This window comes from Nerophis ophidion, linkage group LG15 (assembly GCF_033978795.1).
Source record: "Nerophis ophidion isolate RoL-2023_Sa linkage group LG15, RoL_Noph_v1.0, whole genome shotgun sequence".
NCBI lineage: Eukaryota > Metazoa > Chordata > Actinopteri > Syngnathiformes > Syngnathidae > Nerophis > Nerophis ophidion.
In genome coordinates this window covers 44,579,644-44,598,855 of record NC_084625.1, presented here as the reverse complement: position 1 = coordinate 44,598,855, position 19,212 = coordinate 44,579,644, and the positions used below count along the sequence as shown (strand labels likewise).

Below are 19,212 nucleotides of genomic sequence, written 5' to 3'. Positions count from 1 at the left end.
TAGTATAAAATGTACTCGTGTTTAGAGACTCTACTTCTGTCTCTCGATGTCGAGCTACAGTCGTCACACTTGCTTCGTGCTGTTACAGTTGAACTTTTTCTTCTAAAAATATCCCATGTATCCTGACTCCCCACCACCGCCCGGTGCATCGGTTGAGGTGGGCGGGGTTGGGTTGGTGGTAGCTGGGTATATAATGGAGCCCGGAAGAGTCAGGATACATGGAATTCTGGGTTATTGTTCTGTCGTGTTTATGTTGTGTTATATAGTGCGAAAGTTCTCCTGAAATGTGTTTCTTATTCTTGTTTGGTGTGGGTTCACAGTATGGCGCATATTAGTAAGAGTGTTCAAGTTGTTTATATCACAACCCTCAATGTGACCTGTATGGTTGTTGAACAAGTCTGCCTTGCAGTCGTTTAAGCGTTCAGACAGAGGTCGCATCCAAAATGTGACCGGACGGCCGGCACGCAGATAGTTTGGTGAAAATCCTGGCGCGATGACATGTAGAAAGGGTGTTAAAGGCATTGTCATCACGCACGCCGTCAAATTTGATGTCTGGGTGAAAATCGGAAAATGTTTACCCGGGAGATTTCTGATAGAGACATTAAAATTGGAAATATACCGGACTTCTACGGGCGGTCGGTAAGTATGCGGCTGAGCCACATCAGAGTGGTCAAAGAGCCGCATGTGGCTCCGGAGCCGCGGGTTGCCGACCCCTGCACTATGGACTGGACTCTCACTATTATGTTAGATCCACTATGGACTGGACTCTCATTATTATGATGGATCCACTATGGACTGGACTCTCACTATTATGTTAGATCCACTATGGACTGGACTCTCATTATTATGATAGATCCACTATGGACTGGACTCTCACAATTATGTTAGATCCTATAATGTTAGAGCCACTATGGACTGGACTCTCACTATTCTGTTAGATCCACTATGGACTGGACTCTCATTATTATGATAGATCCACTATGGACTGGACTCTCACAATTATGTTAGATCCTATAATGTTAGAGCCACTATGGACTGGACTCTCACTATTCTGTTAGATCCACTATGGACTGGACTCTCATTATTATGATAGATCCACTATGGACTGGACTCTCACAATTATGTTAGATACTATAATGTTAGAGCCACAATGGACTGGACTCTCTCTATTATGTTAGATCCAATATGGACTGGACTCTCACTATTCTGTTAGATCCACTATGGACTGGACTCTCATTATTATGATAGATCCACTATGGACTGGACTCTAACTATTATGTTGGATCCAATATGGACTGGACTCTCACTATTCTGTTAGATCCACTATGGACTGGACTCTCATTATTATGATAGATCCACTATGGACTGAACTCTCACTATTATGTTAGATCCACTATCGACTTGACTCTCACTATTATGTTAGATCCAATATGGACTGGACTCTCACTATTCTGTTAGATCCACTATGGACTGGACTCTCATTATTATGATAGATCCACTATGGACTGGACTCTCACAATTATGTTAGATCCTATAATGTTAGAGCCACTATGGACTGGACTCTCACTATTATATTAGATCCTATATGGACTGGACTCTAACTATTATGTTAGATCATATATGGGCTGGACTCTCACTATTATGTTAGAGCCACTATGGACTGGACTCCCACTATTATGTTAGATCCACTATTGACTGGACTCTCACTATTATGTTAGATCCACTATGAACTGGACTTTCACTATTATGTTAGATCCATTATGGACTGGACCTTCACTATTATGTTAGAGCCACTATGAACTGGACTTTCACTATTATGTTAGATCCACTATGGACTGGACTCTCACTATTTTGTTAGAGCCACTATGGACTGGACTTGCACTATTATGTTAGATCCACTATGAACTGGACTCTCACTATTATGTTAGATCCACTATGAACTGGACTCTCACTATTATGTTAGATCCTATAATGTTAGAGCCACTATGGACTGGACTCTCACTATTATATTAGATCCTATATGGACTGGACTCTAACTATTATGTTAGATCATATATGGGCTGGACTCTCACTATTATGTTAGAGCCACTATGGACTGGACTCCCACTATTATGTTAGATCCACTATTGACTGGACTCTCACTATTATGTTAGATCCACTATGAACTGGACTTTCACTATTATGTTAGATCCATTATGGACTGGACCTTCACTATTATGTTAGAGCCACTATGAACTGGACTTTCACTATTATGTTAGATCCACTATGGACTGGACTCTCACTATTTTGTTAGAGCCACTATGGACTGGACTTGCACTATTATGTTAGATCCACTATGAACTGGACTCTCACTATTATGTTAGATCCACTATGAACTGGACTCTCACTATTATGTTAGATCCACTATGAACTGGACTCTCACTATTATGTTAGATCCACTATGGACTGGGCTCTCACTATTATGTTAGATCCACTATGAACTGGACTCTCACTATTATGTGAGATCCACTATGGACTGGACTCTCACTATTATGTAAGATCTACTATGGACTGGACTCTCATTATTATGTTAGAGCCACTTTGGACTGGATTCTCACTATTATGTTCAAACCACTTATGAATAAACATCGATTGATTGATTGATTATTATTTTGTATTTATTTTTTGTATGGGAAACCTTTGCTGAGTTCTATGCATGCAGGTTCTAGAATTTTAATGATAATAATGCTAATAAATAAGGTTGGTAAAATACCTACAAAAAAACCCCCTGCAAATGTTGATGTATTATATGGAATGTGTTGAAAAGACAGCTTAAAGAGGTTGGTGGATGAGAATAAAACTAAAGGTAAAATATATGGTAGAATTGCACCCACTCGCAGGAAATGCAGTTTAGATTTTTCTTTTTTTTTTTAAATGTTCTTTCAGGGTTTGTGTGGCAAAAGAAATGTTCCCCTTTTTTTTCCTCACATCCCCGTAGGAGGGCAACAATAGTTTACCATTTTACATTCTTCAAAGAACATAATAATAATAATAATAATAACAGTAGTTATTGTGTAGCATTTTGATTTATGAATATTAGTCAAGTACAGTAAGCGAGGTGTGCTTTTGTCACCGTTTTGAAGGGAAAAAGTCATTTGCTGCTCCATCAGCTTGAGCCTTCCGATCCTCGGCCCCTCGCTGGACGTTGCCGTCCGATGCCGGCTCTGGTCAGCAAGGTTTTTTTTATTTTTATTTTTTTGGGGGGGTGGTTTTTTTTCCTCCATTTTTTTTTTTTTTTTTTTTTGTTCTGTTCTCCCCTTCACGTTGCCAACTCCAGCTGTCACACACAGAGACAATAGATGAGAGGAGGGGGTGCTCTATGAATGGAAAAAAAATCAACTGGAGAGCCCCCCCACCCCCCCACTTCAACCCCCATTCCCCTCCCCAAAGGCTCGTCATCTGCATTTGACAGGACCCCTGTTCTCCTCTCTTCACCGCCCCTTTTCTTTTCGCTTTCTCTCTCTGTTCTCTCCATAATCCTTTCTTTTCTCCCTCTCTCTCTTGCTGCTGAGTGCAGCTGTTGCTTCTTTTTTTTTATTTATTTTTTTTTACACACTGATTGCTAAATAGACTAACACTCCTGATGTCGTTCTTTGGAAAGGCAAACTTTGTTTGAAATCCAAACCGTTTTAAAAAATATCCATCCATCCATCCATCCATCCATTTTCTACCGCTTATTCCCTTTGGGGTCGCGGGGGGCGCTGGATCCTATCTCAGCTACAATCGGGCGGTAGGTGGGGTACATGCCTGGACAAGTCGCCACCTAATCGTAGAGTTTATATATATATATATATATATATATATATATATATATATATATATATATATATATATATATATTAGGAGTCATCCAGCGATTGTGCAAGTTCTCCCACTTAAAATGATGACAGAGGTCTGTCATTTTCATCATAGGTACACTTCAACTGTGAGAGACAGAATGTGAAAAAAAAATCCAGGAATTTTAAAGAATTTATTTGTAAATTATGGTGGAAAATAAGTATTTGGTCAACCATTCAAAGCTCTCACGATGGAAGGAGGTTTTGGCTCAAAATCTCACGATACATGGCCCCATTCATTCTTTCCTTAACACGGATCAATCGTCCTGTCCTCTTAGCAGAAAAGCAGCCCCAAAGCATGATGTTTCCACCCCCATGCTTCACAGTAGGTATGGTGTTCTTGGGATGCAACTCAGTATTCTTCTTCCTCCAAACACGATAAGTTGAGTTTATACCAAAATGGATACATGGATGATACAGCAGAGGATTGGGAGAACGTCATGTGGTCAGATGAAACCAAAATAGAACTTTTTGGTATAAACTCAACTCGTCGTTTTTGGAGGAAGAATACTGAGTTGCATCCCAAGAACACCATACCTACTGTGAAGCATGGGGGTGGAAACATCATGCTTTGGGGCTGTTTTTCTGCTAAGGGGACAGGACAATTGATCCGTGTTAAGGAAAGAATGAATGGGGCCATGTATCGTGAGATTTTGAGCCAAAACCTCCTTCCATCAGTGAGAGCTTTGAATGCTTGACCAAATACTTATTTTCCACCATAATTTACAAATAAATTCTTTAAAACTCCTGGATTTTTTTTTCACATTCTGTCTCTCACAGTTGAAGTGTACCTATGATGAAAATGACAGACCTCTGTCATCATTTTAAGTGGGAGAACTTGCACAATCGCTGGCTGACTAAATAGTTTTTTGCCCCACTTTCTATATAATTTTTTTTAAATTTTGGAGAAATGGCGCCCCTTTGCACGTATGCAGAAGCCTGAGAAAGAGACCCCCGGTCGCTGAACAAATGAGCGACGAGCCCCACGTCCATTCAGACGCAAGCCTATTAGCCGGGCAGCGCTCCTTGAACATTCACTGTCGACAACATGTGGAGGCATCGCTATAGCAACCAGTGGATATGACATGTGCAACGGACGGGGGGGACTCCTGAGCTGCTGAATATAAGGAGGGGCTCAGCCTTAAGTAAAAAAAAAAAAAAAATCCCCAAGCCCACCTCCGCCCCGTCTTCTTTTCACCGGCACCGAGGCACTGAAAGGACCCACTAGTGGGGCTTCTCCACATTCTTCCGAGGCTCGGAAAATCAGGCGGGCATATCCCGCATTCTTCTCCCCTTTCTTTTGCTCCCCCCACCCCGTTTTTTTTTTTTTCTTCTTCATCTTGGTGTCGGGAGCCGCGCTCCTTTGTTGGCTCCCGGGGGTGGAAGAGGGGGGGGGGGACACTAGGACCCTCGCTGGGGGAACTTTTTTTTTGGGGGGGGGGGTGAGAAGCGGCGCGAGTGGGCGTCCCGAGGACGAATAAACGCACCTTGGAGCCGCGGCGGGCGTCAGTGTCGAGCCTGTGGAATACAAGAGGACATGGATTTGTCGGGTAATTATCATTTCTGGCTTTTTGACGTTTTTCCATGTTTCCGATGCACAGGTTGCAGCACCCCAGCCGGCGGGGAAAACTTGGCGGTTTTATCCGATTTGTCGCCGAATATTTTCAGGGCTCCCTTTCTGGGTTGTGTGCCTCCAAAAAAAAAAGGGAATGGCATCATTGAAGCAGCTGTCAGTCAGTCCCTTTTACTGGGCAAATTCCAAAATGATTTTCTTTGCATTTCTTTGGTTACATACAATATTTCTATGTATTTTTTTGATATATTAGTTGGATCCAGCCTAAAAACATGTTAACTGGCCCTATTAAGAGGTCTTAATTGGGCCTAATTTGAATAAAATGTGCCATTTTGTTCTTGTTTTAGTTCTGATCCGGTCTATCCGTGCTACTTTTTGACTATGCCGTCAATGCAAAGCCAGTCGGGGCTCGGCCTGACCTTTCCTGGCTCGATTTAAATAATCCATGTGGCTCTTGTCTCCTCTCAGATGGACTAATTCCACCCTGCAGGGGGTAAAAAACAGACAAACAGCGGGGTAGCGTGTTGTCTTGTACACTATATCCATTTTTCCCCCCGCGTAGAAATCACTAAGGCAGTGGTTCTTAACCTTTTTTCAGTGACGTACCCCCTGTGAACATTTTTTTTTAAATTCAAGTACCCCCTAATCAGAGCAAAGCATTTTTGGTTAAAAAAAAAAGAGATGAAGAAGTAAAATACAGCACTATGACTTTAGTTTCTGATTTATTAAAATGTAGAACAGTGCAAAATATTGCTCATTTGTAGTGGTCTTTCTTGATTTATTTGGAAAAAAATATATAAAAATAACTAAAAACTTGCTGAAAAATAAACAAGTGATTCAATTATAAATAATAATTTCTACACATAGAAGTAATCATCAACTTAAAGTGCCCTCTTTGGGGATTGTAATAGAGATCCATCTGGATTCAAGAACTTAATTCTAAACATTTCTTCACAAAAAAAATAAAAATCTTTAACATCAATATTTATGGAACATGTCCACAAAAAAATCTAGTTTTCAACACTGAATATTGCATTGTTGCATTTTTTTTTCACAGTTTATGAACTTACATTCATATTTTGTTGAGGTATTATTCAATAAATATATTTATAAAGGATTTTTGAATTGTTGCTATTTTTAGAATATTTTAAAAAATTTCTCACGTACCCCTTGGCATACTTTCAAGTACCCCCAGGGGTACGCGTACCCCCATTTGAGAACCACCGCACAAGGAGGCATATTTTGGATCTAAAACATCTTCAAAAATACAGTTTTTGTACATATGTACTCTCCTAATAGTTCATATAATTCATTTAAAATAACGTTTTTTTTTTCACCAAAAATTAATTCTAGCGTTGATTTTTTTGTGAATTAGGTCGGACGTAAAATAGTTGTTTTTTTACGGCGTGATTGCGTCAGAGGGGATTATCTTGGCTTTGTTTACACGATCGCTCCCTTCTGACCGAAATAAAGGCTCGCGTGTAAATATAAAGGCGAAGAACGTGGGCAAATACTTCGAGGATGATATTAAGAAGATGCGGCCGTCATTACTTGGAATATTGCACGCAGGCAATTAGGAGCCTCCTGGCCTTTGCTGAAGTGTGTGGCTGCAACTTTGTGGCGGGGGGGAGAGTGGATTTAATTGCAGCGACAAAGAAAACGTATAACATTTCATGTGTCGTTAATTATGCCCTCAATTACTGTAATAATCCCGCGAAAATTGGGCCTGTTGGGGTTTTATCGCCGATGAGACGTTCTCACATGGTAATAAACCGCTGAAACGGAGTCGTTTATACGACTTTGTTCCGAATGCATCTCTTATGTACAAATCCCGTTTCCATATGAGTTGGGAAATTGTGTTAGATGTAAATATAAACGGAATGCAATGATTTGCAAATCCTTTTCAACCCATTTTCAGTTGAATATGTTACAAAGACAAGATATTTGATGTTCAAACTCATAAACTCTATTTTTTTTGTGTGCAAATAATAATAAACTTACAATTTCATGACTGCAACATGTGCGAAAGTAGTTGGGAAAGGGCATGTTCACCACTGTGTTACATCACCTTCTCTTTTAACAACACTCAATAAACGTTTGGGAACTGAGGAAACTAATTGTTGAAGCTTTGAAGGTGGAATTCTTTCCCATTCTTGTTTTATGAAGAGCTTCAGTCATCTCCGCTGTCGTATTTTACGCTTCATAATGCGCCACACATTTTCGATGGGAGACAGGTCTGGACTGCAGGCGGGCCGGGAAAGTACCCGCACTCTTGCAGAATGTGGCTTGGCATTGTCTTGCTGAAATAAGCAGGGGCGTCCATGATAACGTTGCTTGAATGGCAACATATGTTGCACCAAAACCTGTATGTACCTTTCAGCATTAATGGTGCCTTCACAGATGTGTAAGTTACCCATGCCTTGGGCACTAATGCACCCCCATACCATCACAGATGCTTGGCTTTTGAACTTTGCGTCGATAACAGTCTGGATGGTTCGCTTCCCCTTTGGTCCGGATGACCAAAAAACAATTTGAAATGTGGACTCATCAGAACACAGAACATTTTTCCACTTTGCATCGGTCCATCTTAGATGATCTCGGGCCCAGAGAAGCCGGCAGCGTTTCTGGATGTTGTTGATAAATGGCTTTTGCTTTGAATAGTAGAGCTTTACTTGTACTTTCAGTGTTTTTCTGAAGTGTTCCTGAGCTCAATTCATTGTGTTCCGTTTATATTTACATCCAACACAATTTCCCAACTCATGTGGAAACGGGGTTTGTATGAAAGCGAAGCATTTTAAACAGTAGAGGAGCTTACTCAGCACCAGCTTTTGAAGGGATTGTTAGTGGTGGTGTTTTTGGGGCTGAACACCAACTCCATGTCTCTGTTTGTCCTCCAGAGGGGCAGCCTGACCCAGATCCCTGTGGTGAAGGAGACCCGGGTGGAGTCGGGCCAGTTGGTGGTCCTCTCCGTCCTCTGCATGCTCTTCATCCTGGTGGCGTTGGCCGTCTCCGCCACCTTCTTCTGCGTGCGCCAGCGCTCCCACGTCTACAGGAAGGAGAAGTTCTCCAGCTTGGGGTCTGACACCGGCGGCGATGCCACGGCAACCTATCAGGTTAGGAACGCCCCCCCCCCCCTTTTTTTTTTCCCCCTTGCGCGCCGTCAGCCAGTCAGGAGCCTGGGAGCCTTCAAACGCCGTCTGAAAGTCATCTTTTTAGTCAGGCGTTCTCTGTTCAGTCGAATGGGATAGGCTGAAGACCCGTGTGGAGGTGAGAGACGCGGAGGAGGCTGCCGGCGTGACCTTTTGGCTCCAAGCCCCCCCCCAGCCCCTCCCCGCACGACCACGGGTGGTCGGGGAAGTATTGATTTTGTGCGTCGGGCCTCAGCTGCGCCCGCTGTGGCACTCAGAACACATCTAGCTTGTGTGCCTTGTTAACTTCTTCAATATTTAATCACATTTCCACAAGGCTGCTGCTCTGGATAGAATATTGAAGCCATGGAATCATAAATGGTTGTTATTACGACCGAGGTCCGCCACACTTTGACCATTCTTCGGTGTTTGACGTCCTCAGAGTGAATATAAATGTATAATAATATCATTAAACAATAACGTATACATTTGATCATTGCTTTTTTCCATAAATCATGAGTTAAGCAGCTATTTAGTATTTTTATTTTAACCATTTAAAAATATATATACAACGATTATTGTGGTAGTCGATTATTCAACGATTATTCTAACGATTAGTCGACTAAAGTAGTCAAGGGCTCTAATTCTTCTATCGACTTCTTTAAGCAGCTTAAGTTATTTTAAACAAGTTCTTGCTAACAATAAATATAACTAATTCATTCATAAATATGTATTCATACTATAACTTTTCTGCTCATTCAGCTGTTCCTAAAATTAAAATGACTAATAAAACTCAGAGTGAATATAAATGAATGTAAATGTATAATATTATCAAATAATTACATATACATTTAAAACTTGCTTTTTTTATGTACAATTTTCTTTGAAATCATAGGTTAAGCAGAAATTTAGTGTTTTTATTTTAATCATTTAAAAAAATATGTATAACGATTATTTTGTTAGTCGATTAGTCAACGATTATCCAAACGATTAGTCGACTAAAGTGTACACATATTTAATGGCTCTAATTCTTCCATCGACTTCTTTAGGCAGCGTAAGTTATTTTAAGCATGTTCTTACCAACAAAAAATATGACTAATTTATTCATAAATATGTATTCATACTATAACTTTGCTGCTCATTCAGCTGTTCCTAAAATTAAAATGACTAATAAAACTTAAAGTGGATATAAATTAATGTAAAAGTATAATATTATCAAATAATTCCATATACATTTGATAATTGCTGTTTTTAATGTACAATTTTCTTTGAAATCATAAGTTGAGCAGATATTTCGTATTTTTATTTAAACCATTTAAAAAAATATATAACAATTATTTTGATAGTCGATTAGTCAACGATTATCGTAACGATTAGTCGACTAAAGTGTACACAATTTAATGGCTCTAATTCTTCCATCGACTTCTTTAAGCAGCTTAAGTTATTTTAAACAAGTTCTTGCTAACAATAAATATAACTAATTCATTCATAAATATGTATTCATACTATAACTTTTCTGCTCATTCAGCTGTTCCTAAAATTAAAATGTCTAATAAAACTCAGAGTGAATATAAATAAATATAAATGTTTAATATTATCAAACATTTGATCATTGTTTTTTTTAAATGTACAATTTGCTTTGAAATCATAAGATGAACATATATTTAGTATTTTTATTTTAAACTTAAAAAATATATATATAACGATTATTTTGATTGTCGATTAGTCAACGATTATCCTAACGATTCCTCGACTAAAGAATACACATATTTAATGGTTCTAATTTCTGATTCGACTTTTTTAAGCAGTTTAAGTTATTTTAAGCTTGTTCTGACTAACAACAAATATGACTAATTCATTCATAAATATGTATTCATACTATAACTTTGCTGCTCATTTAGCTGTTTCTAAAATTAAAATGACTAATAAAAGTCAGATTGAATATAAATGAATATAAATGTATATCAAACAATTGCCGATACATTTGATCATTGTTTTTTTATGTACGATTTTCTTTGAAATCATAAGTTAAGCAGATATTTAATATTTTGATTTTAACCATTTAAAAAAATATATAACGACTATTGTGATAGTCGACTAGTCAATGATTATCCAAACGATTAGTCGACTAAATAATACACATTCAATGGCTCTAATTCTTCCATTGACTTCTTGTCGATTAGTCAACGATTATTCTAACGATTAGTCTGCTAAGGTGTAAACGTGGTTAAGGACTCTAATTCTTACAATGACTTCTTTAAGCAGCTTAAGTTATTTTAAACATGTTCTTGCTAACAACAGATATGACTAATTCATTCATAAATGTGTGTTCATACTATAACTTTGCTGCTCAATCAGCTGTTCCTAAAATTAAAATGATTAATAAAACTCAGAGTGAATATAAATGTTTAATATTATCAAACTTTGATCATTGCTTTTTTTTTATGTACAATTTGCTTTGAAATCATAAGATAAGCAGATATTTAGTATTTTTATTTTAAACATTTAAAAAAATATATAACGATTATTTTGATTGTCAATTAGTCAGCGATTATCCTAACGATTACTCGACTAAAGAATACACATATTTAATGGCTCTAATTTTTCAATCGACTTTTTTAAGCAGCTTAAGTTATTTTAAGCATGTTATTACCAACAACAAATATGACTAATTCATTCATAAATGTGTATTCATACTATAACTTTGCTGCTCATTTAGCTGTTTCTCAAATTAAAATGACTAAAAAAAGTCAGAGTGAATATAAATTAACATAAATGTATAATATCAAACAATTACCTATACACCATTTTAAAAAATATATAATCATTATTTTGGTAGTCGATTAGTCAACGATTATCTTAACGATTAGTTGACTAAAGCGTACACATATTTAATGGCTCTTATTCTTTCATCGATTTCTTTAAGCAGCTTAAGTTATTTTAGGCATGAGTTGACTAACAACAGGTTGTCCATTTATAAGAAAGGAAAGTCAGAGTGAATATGAATGAATATAAATGTATAATATCAAACAATTACCTATACATTTGATCATTGTTTTTTATGTACGATTTTCTTTGAAATCATAAGTTAAGCAGATATTTAATATTTTGATTTTAACCATTTAAAAAAATATATAACGATTATTGTGATAGTCGACTAGTCAACGATTATCCAAACGATTAGTCGACTAAAGTGTACACATTTAATGGCTCTAATTCTTCCATCGACTACTTTAAGCAGCTTAAGTTATTTCAGGCATGTTCTTACTAACAACAAATATGACTAACTTATTCATAAATGTTTATTTATACTATAACTCTGCTGCTCATTCAGCTGTTCCTAAAATTAAAATGACTAATAAAACTCTGAGTGAATATAAATGTTTGATATTATCAAACATTTGATCATTGTTTTTTTTTATGTACAATTTGCTTTGAAATCATAAGATAAACAGATATCTAGTATTTTTATTTTAAACATTTAAAGAAATATATAACGATTATTTTGATTGTCAATTAGTCAGCGATTATCCTAACGATTACTCGACTAAATAATACACATATTTAATGGCTCTAATTTTTCAATCGACTTTTTTAAGCAGCTTAAGTTATTTTAAGCATGTTCTTACTAACAACAAATATGACTAATTCATTCATATATATGTATTCATACTATAACTTTGCTGCTCAATCCGCTGTTCCTAAAATTAAAATGACTAAAAAAAGTCAGAGTGAATATAAATTAATATAAATGTATAATATCAAACAATTACCTATACACCATTTAAAAAAAATATATATAACGATGATTTTGGTAGTCGATTAGTCAACGATTATCTTAACGATTAGTTGACTAAAACGTACACATATTTAATGGCTCTTATTCTTTCATCGATTTCTTTAAGCAGCTTAAGTTATTTTAGGCATGAGTTGACTAACAACAGGTTGTCCATTTATAAGAAAGGAAAGTCAGAGTGAATATGAATGAATATAAATGTATAATATCAAACAATTACCTATACATTTGATCATTGTTTTTTTATGTACGATTTTCTTTGAAATCATAAGTTAAGCAGATATTTAATATTTTGATTTTAACCATTTAAAAAAATATATAACGATTATTGTGATAGTCGACTAGTCAACGATTATCCAAACGATTAGTCGACTAAAGTGTACACATTTAATGGCTCTAATTCTTCCATCGACTACTTTAAGCAGCTTAAGTTATTTCAGGCATGTTCTTACTAACAACAAATATGACTAACTTATTCATAAATGTTTATTTATACTATAACTCTGCTGCTCATTCAGCTGTTCCTAAAATTAAAATGACTAATAAAACTCTGAGTGAATATAAATGTTTGATATTATCAAACATTTGATCATTGTTTTTTTTTATGTACAATTTGCTTTGAAATCATAAGATAAACAGATATCTAGTATTTTTATTTTAAACATTTAAAGAAATATATAACGATTATTTTGATTGTCAATTAGTCAGCGATTATCCTAACGATTACTCGACTAAATAATACACATATTTAATGGCTCTAATTTTTCAATCGACTTTTTTAAGCAGCTTAAGTTATTTTAAGCATGTTCTTACTAACAACAAATATGACTAATTCATTCATATATATGTATTCATACTATAACTTTGCTGCTCAATCAGCTGTTCCTAAAATTAAAATGACAAAAAAAAGTCAGAGTGAATATAAATTAATATAAATGTATAATATCAAACAATTACCTATACACCATTTAAAAATATATATATAACGATGATGTTGGTAGTCGATTAGTCACAGTTATCTTAACGATTAGTCGACTAAAGCGTACACATATTTAATGGCTCTTATTCTTCCATCGATTTCTTTAAGCAGCTTAAGTTATTTTAGGCATGAGTTGACAAACAACAGGTTGTCCATTTATAAGAAAGGAAAGGCAAAGTGCTAAAAAACAACAACAATTAACCTTGTTTATGTATTTAAAAAACAGTTAAATAGCAGCAATGAAAGCAAACAATCTCTAATTTCCTGAAAAAGAAAAGTATTTTGTGATGTTTAAAAAGCAGCACACTGGTATGTTGACTATTGATTAACTCTTGGCTGTTTTGGAACTCTAACAGACTCAATGTATAGAATTTTATATTTGATTCATTCTTAAAATGTTGACTATTTAATAGATTGTATGTTTAATCTTATGATACCTCCTCGTGTGTGTGTGTGTGTGTGTGTGTGTGTGTGTGTGTGTGTGTGTGTGTGTGTGTGTGTGTGTGTGTGTGTGTGTGTGTGTGTGTGCGTGTGCGTGCATTGCAAATTGACGCTGCTTTTAAAAGAATACATGAATTGATGTAGACAAAGTTTATTTGCCTGACTTTGGCTAAAATGTTATTTTTCAAACAACTTTGTCTCAAACTTGTCAGCTAGCTCGCAGATGCATCCTCCTTCCAAATGTCGGACATCACAGCTCCATAAAAACAAGGTCGTCTTTGCAAAATGAGCAAGATATCCATATTTTCAACAAGAATAAGAGGAAATATCCTCACACTTTACAGGTTATCACCGGCCATGTTTTTGTGAGTGACTGGAAAAACACGAGTGATGACGTCTCGACTATTGTCGACTAATATAATTGCCAGTGACACATTTTATTGTAGACCATTGGTCACCAACCTTTTTGAAACCAAGAGCTACTTCTTGGGTACTGATTAAGGCGAAGGGCTACCAGCTTGATACACACTTCAATAAATTGCCAGAAATAGCCTTTTTGCTCAATTTACCTTAAACTTAATGTTGTTATTAATAATTAATGATGTTTATCTTTGTGGAAACAATGATCATCTTAATGATTCCTCACAATAAATATATATTTTTGATGACATGTTTTAAATAGGTTAAAATCCAATCTGCACTTTGTTAGAATATATAGCAAATTGGACCAAGCTATATTTCTAACAAAGACAAATCATTATTTCTTTTAGATTTTCCAGAACAAACATTTTAAAAGAAATTCAAAAGACTTTGAAATACTATTTAAATGTGATTCTACAGGTTTTCTAGATTTGCCAGAATATTTCTTTTTGAATTTTAATCATAATAAGTTTGAAGAAATATTTCACAAATATTCTTCGTCGAAAAAACAGAAGCTGGAATGAAGAATTAAATTTAAATGTATTTATTATTCTTTACAATAAGAAAAATAAATTTACTTGAACATTGATTTCAATTGTCAGGAAAGAAAAGGAAGGAATTTAAAACGTAAAAAGGTATATGTGTTTAAAAATACTAAAATAATTTTTAAAGTTGTATTTTTTCTCTAAAATTGTCTTTCTGAAAGTTATAAGAAGCAAAGTAAAAAAAAATAAATGAATTTATTTAAACAAGTGAAGACCAAGTCTTTAAAATATTTTCTTGGATTTTCAAATTCTATTTGAGTTTTGTCTCTCTTAGAATTAAAAATGTCGAGCAAAGCGAGACCAGCTTGCTAGTAAGTAAATCAAATTTAAAAAGTAGAGGTAGCTCACTGGTAAGTGCTGCTATTTGAGCTATTTTTAGAACAGGCCAGCGGGCGACTCATCTGGTCCTTACGGGCTACCTGGTGCCCGCGGGCACCGCGTTGGTGACCCCAACATTCGTCAAGTAATCGTTGCAGCCCTAATGATAATCTTAATATTTGTTGCATTATTAGATAATATTAAAAATACAAATATATGCAATTGCATGCAGTACGTGCATTTTTTCAATGGTAAGAACAAACACATTTAGTAAGAAAGATGTATTAACACACATTGGTATGTATTGTATACATGTTATAGACATATTATATCTGTATATATAATATACTGTACACATATTAAGTATATATTGTATATATTCGCAGATATGTTATATTTTACATTGCTATACCGAGTCTATTTATACCTGCATTGTCCTTTCCATCCTTACACTTTCCATCATTGTAACTAAGCTACTGTGTTTAACAATTTCCCTTGTGGATCATTAAAGTTTGTCTAAGTCTAAGTCTATTATTTCCACATAAAATGATCAAATTAAATTTTCGTATACAATCTCGGTTATCGTATGGCCAGTCTATGTTTTTCTTTGACTGCAAAATAATCCACAATGGGGCCAAATAAAATTGCGATTACCAGCACTTAAAAAAAAAAGGGTGGGTGAGAAACTATTGAATTCAAGAAAGAACTTATATATTAAAGTATGAAGACCAACCGCTCATCGCCATCTTCACCAAAAAGTCTTCAAAAAAAAAAAAGGGTTAAATCCTCATTCATATATATTTCATGTTGTTTTCTGCATACAAATCTTAAATCTAAATATACCTGAATATGGTGCTATATATGAATTAAATCAGAACATTACCGCATTTCTCGGAGTATGAGTCGCTCCGGAGTATAAGTCGCACCTGCCGAAAATGCACAATAAAAAAGGAAAAAAACATATATAAGTCGCACTGGAGTATAAGTCACATTTTTGGGGGAAATTTATTTGATAAAACCAACATCAAGAATAGACATTTGAAAGGCAATTTAAAATAAATAAAGGCTGAATAAGTGTACGTTATATGAGGCATAAATAACCAACTGAGAAGATGCCTGGTATGTTAACCTAACATATTATGGTAAGAGTCATTCAAATAACTATAACATATAGAACATGCTATACGTTTACCAAACAATCTGTCACTCCTAATCGATAAATCCCATGAAATCTTATACGTCTAGTCCAGGGGTGTCAAACTCATTTCAGATTGGGGGCCACATGGAGAAGAATCTACTCCCAAGTGGGCCGGACTAGTAAAATCCCGGCACGATAACTTAAAAATAAAGACAACTTCAGATTGTTTTCTTTGTTTAAAAATAGAAAAAGCAAATTCTAAAAGTGTACAAATCATAATGTTATTGTTTTTTTTAACACGTTCCGGTTAATAGTATTCTGTCTTTATTTGTCGTTATTTATGTTTTCTGAATACATTATGTGATAATGTTCACCTGTCAACTCATTGGGGTTAATTTTCACTCTATCGCAATAAAAAACAATTATATCAAAATCAAATTACAGGATGTTATTTATGTAAGTTTGCTCATTTTCCTCGACTGGTCTACTAACATCATGTTGTTTATATATATTTTTTTACATATGTAGCATTATTTATGTCCTATATTACCACATATTTTACAATGTACTTTGTTTATATTTCCTGTATTTTATATTTTTACTTTGAACGGTTTTATATTTACATTTTTTATCCTGTAAAGCGTCTTTGAGTATTCATAAAAGCGCTATACCAAATAAAATGTATTATTATTATTAATCTACAAAGATACAAATAATTGCTATTCTGACATCTTGTGGACACATTTAGAACAGCAGTGTCTTTCATTCAAAAATTTTAGCTCATTTTTATACTTAGCCAACTCATCCTGACGGCCGGTTAAAACCTGTCCGCGGGCCTGATCCGGCCCTCGGGCCGCACGTTTGACACACCTGGTCTAGTCTCTTACGTGAATGAGCTAAATAATATTATTTGATATTTTACGGTAATGTGTTAATAATTTCACACATAAGACGCTCCTGAGTATAAGTATAAGTATAACACTAACCCTAACCCCCGGCCAAACTATGAAAAAAATAAACTGCGACTTATAGTCCGAAAAATACGGTAGTAAGAAAGATTAAGCACTTTAATTCCATTATTTCCACATAAAATTATAAAATACAATTTTTGGTATACAATCTCGGTTATCGTATGGCCAGTCTCTGTTTTTCTTTGACTGTAAAATAATCCACAATGGGGCCAAATAAAGTTGCGAGTGCCAGCACTTTAAAAATCACCATCTTCACCAACAAGTCTTCAAAAAAAGAAAAGTGATGTTAAATCCTCATTCATATATACTTCATGTTGTTTTCTGCATATACATCTTAAATCTGAATATACCTGAATAAGGTGCTATATATGAATTAAATCTGAAAATTATGTATAAAATGTGTTTCACTGTGCTGTCAAATGATTTAAAAAAGCTTCAATTTATACTCTGTTGCTTCGAAAAATCGTTTAATAAGTGTGACTAATGCCAATTGATCAAATTCGGACCGCATGGAGTGCCCGGAACTTTAAAATACGCAAACATAGTTTCCGCACGACTGCTTCAGTGGAGCGCACATGAGAGCGGTGGTGTGTGAGATCCTGTGATCAGCTTGCTAGTAAATAAATACAATTAAAAAAATAGAGGCTGTTAAGTGCTGTTATTTGAGCTATTTTTAGAACAGGCCAGCGGGCGACTCATCTGGTCCTTACGGGCGACCTGGTGCCCGCGACCCCTGTTCTATATGTTATAGTTATTTGAATGACTCTTACCATAATATGTTAGGTTAACATAGCAGGCACCTTCTCAGTTGGTTATTTATGCCTCATATAACGTACACTTATTCAGCCTGTTGTTCACTAATCTTTATTTATTTTAAATTGCCTTGCAAATGTCTATTCTTGGTGTTGGGTTTTATCAAATACATTTCCCACAAAAATGTGACTTATACTCGAGTGCGACTTATATATGTTTTTTTTCCTGCTTTATTATGCATTTTCGGCAGGTGCGACTTATACTCCGGAGCGACTTATACTCCGAAAAATGCGGTATATGTGACATGTTATCACCCAAATTCAAGTGTTAATTTATATATTACAGTGCGGTATTTGTCTTAGTTTCTGTTATTTCGTGGCGATCAATAAAGATATTCACCAAGCAGGGCATGTAAAAAATATACAATATAAAATAGCAAGAAACACGTCAATAATGAATAAAGCTAAACATGCTCTAAACCAGGGGTCTCAGACACGCGGCCCGCGAGACGTTATTTTGCGACCCCCACCTTAATATGAAAGTTTAATGTTAGTGCGGCTCGTGAGTTTTATAAGAATGGCGCTTGACAGCGTTGTGTGCGGAGCTCAAGAAATCTACCAATCACGGTGTGGTATTTGGCTCTCGAGGGCCGAACATTGACGTCACTTGCGTGATTCAAGCAGAGAAACGTTTTGCCACTTTTCCACCAGCTCAAAATGGCTTTTTCAACGTTCTGGGTTGCCTACCTCTGCATTAGTGGAAAAGCGGCAAGTGAGTGAAAGCGACAGAAACGTTGCCAAGGAGACGGGGGTTTTCTTACGTGCCTGGCAGCCTGTCCGTCAGTAATAACGGTCCCCGATAACCTGGACCCATTCAAACCGTTGTTTATTTTAATTGTTTAATTTGCGTTGCCTCACTCATTGTTGCTGAATGGAGAAATCCAATTATTATTATTACTTATGAATGATTTATTTACTTAACTCTCATTTTCTTCATTTATATTTTGATTTTATTTTGTTTTGAAAATAAAAATAAAGACATTTCAAAATATATTTTTTAAGAAGTCTTTTCTTGCGGCCCAGCCTCACCATCCAGTGGCCCCCAGGTGAATTGAGTTTGAGACCCCTGCTCTAAACCAAAAATCACTTTGTATTCTTTACTGCTCACTTGTGTTACCATATCTGAGTTATTGTGTGGGAAACAACTACAAATGTGCGCTTTATTCACCAACAGTGTTAAAAAAAAGATCAATTAGAATAATACATAATGTTGGAT

At 35.6% G+C, this 19,212-nt stretch overlaps 1 protein-coding gene across 2 annotated transcripts in view; it reads left to right on the top strand.

The window, feature by feature from the left end:
- Positions 1-19,212, top strand: part of ptprn2 (protein tyrosine phosphatase receptor type N2) — a 437,308-nt gene that overhangs the window by 313,256 nt on the left and 104,840 nt on the right. For both annotated transcript variants that reach the window (XM_061922231.1, XM_061922232.1), the window contains exon 12: positions 8,346-8,561. In XM_061922231.1, the coding sequence (XP_061778215.1) occupies positions 8,346-8,561 (216 nt within the window). The remainder of the gene's footprint in view (positions 1-8,345; positions 8,562-19,212) is intronic.